The sequence below is a fragment of the Trypanosoma equiperdum genome (assembly GCF_001457755.1).
Source record: "Trypanosoma equiperdum strain OVI genome assembly, contig: ctg_294, whole genome shotgun sequence".
Lineage (NCBI taxonomy): Eukaryota > Euglenozoa > Kinetoplastea > Trypanosomatida > Trypanosomatidae > Trypanosoma > Trypanosoma equiperdum.
Window position 1 is genome coordinate 4,176 of NW_027124192.1, and position 1,500 is coordinate 5,675.

At 49.5% G+C, this 1,500-nt stretch overlaps 1 protein-coding gene across 1 annotated transcript in view; it reads right to left on the minus strand.

Annotated features, from left to right (window-relative positions):
• The window catches only part of TEOVI_000109600 (uncharacterized protein), a gene marked incomplete at both ends in the record, with an annotated part of 1,353 nt that extends 61 nt beyond the window's left edge, over nt 1–1,292 (minus strand). The window contains one exon of the mRNA XM_067224382.1: nt 1–1,292. Coding sequence (XP_067080483.1) covers nt 1–1,292 — 1,292 coding nt within the window.
• Between the last annotated feature and the right edge of the window lie 208 nt (nt 1,293–1,500).

Below are 1,500 nucleotides of genomic sequence, written 5' to 3' on the forward strand. Positions count from 1 at the left end.
AGAGTGGCTACTGTATTCTTCTTTTCTGCTTCAAGTTCCTTTTTATTTCTTTGTCCCCTCAAGTAGCTTAGAGCCGCTGCCATGCTGGAGGATGTGCTCAAGTCACTGATCTTCTTATGTTCGGGAGTTTTGCCGCTCCTTGACATAACGTTTGCTGCTTCAAGCTTCGTGATGAACCTTGTGACAAAGTCATTTGCATTTTCTCCATAAGCTTTTGTTATGTAGTCTACCAACTCCTTGTTGGCATCGTTGCTGTTTGGTTCGTTGAGTTCATGAAATGCGGGGTCACAGTTGCGGATGTTTAGCTGTATCGAATGTGTGGTTGCTAGCTCTTTCCCCGTTTTCGTGCGCATTGAAACATCTGGCGTCGGCCCGGCTTTGAGCGCCACGCAAAGGGCCGCTGCTAGTTTGTCTAATCCGGTTTGGGCGGTCGCTTGCTTTTTGTGCACGTCATTGCACTTTGATTGCCGCGTGTTTTCGGAGAAGATAGTTGTCTGTGTCTGAGCCTGCGCGGTGTCGGCGCTTTCTCGCCCGTATTGCGGGTTCGCTGCACCACCGAAAGTGCATGAACCTAGGCGTGCTTGGTTGGTCGTGCGCTGCCCTGACTGTGGGCAGCCGCTGCTAGCTGTTAGAGCCATTTTAAGTTCTTTTATGTTGTGCTGGATCTTTTCTATGTCTGTTAGCTTCAGGTTCGTTATCTTTTCCGGCTTTATTCCTTTGTTGCTAAAGGTTTCAGCAGCTGGGTCCTTTGCTAGTGAACAACCCAAAGTCGAGCCTGTGTTTAGCTTGAAGTAAAGTGTCGTTGCAGTTCCGCCGCTGCCGTCGGGATGGCTCTCTGTGCTGTCAATTAAGTTAAAAGATGCCGCTTTTGCTGCAGCTTCGATGCGCCCTAGCTGCTGCTGAAGCTCGTCCAAAGCCGGTTGCGTTTTTTCAGTTATAGCTTTTACGGTCTGCGATAGTGCTGTCTCCTGGTCCTCGGCCATGTTCGCTAGTGCGTCTAGCAGGCATTGCTGTCGGCGATCCGTTGCCGCTTCCGCGTGTAGCCGCCACAGTCTTCGCAAGAACCTCAGATCAGCTATTGCCGCGCTGGTAGCTTCACTTTTGCCTTTGAGGTTCACATACAGCTGGTGTAGGTAATCACGCTCGTTGCAGATGTGTGTAACCTTCGCCGTCTCAGCGGCGAAGTCGTCTGCTGCTATGTGCCACGTTGTCATTCCTAGAAATAGTGCCATAAGCTGTAGCTGCGGCACAGGTGGCGCCTGCTGCGGCGGCTTAGTAGCATATTTGGCCATTTTTTCTTTCTATGCTTGCTTTTGAAATTTCTTTGTTAATACCGGACGGGTGCGTAATGAAAGGTTAGGTGGCGGCTTTATTATTACTAGTGCGTTGTCATCATATTCGCCTCTTTTTGTTGTTTTGAGAATGTCTCTGCAGTAAATCGTCTGTCCAAATGCTGTTCACCTGAGTTGTTTGAGCTACCGACGAGTTTCTGTTCTCTGT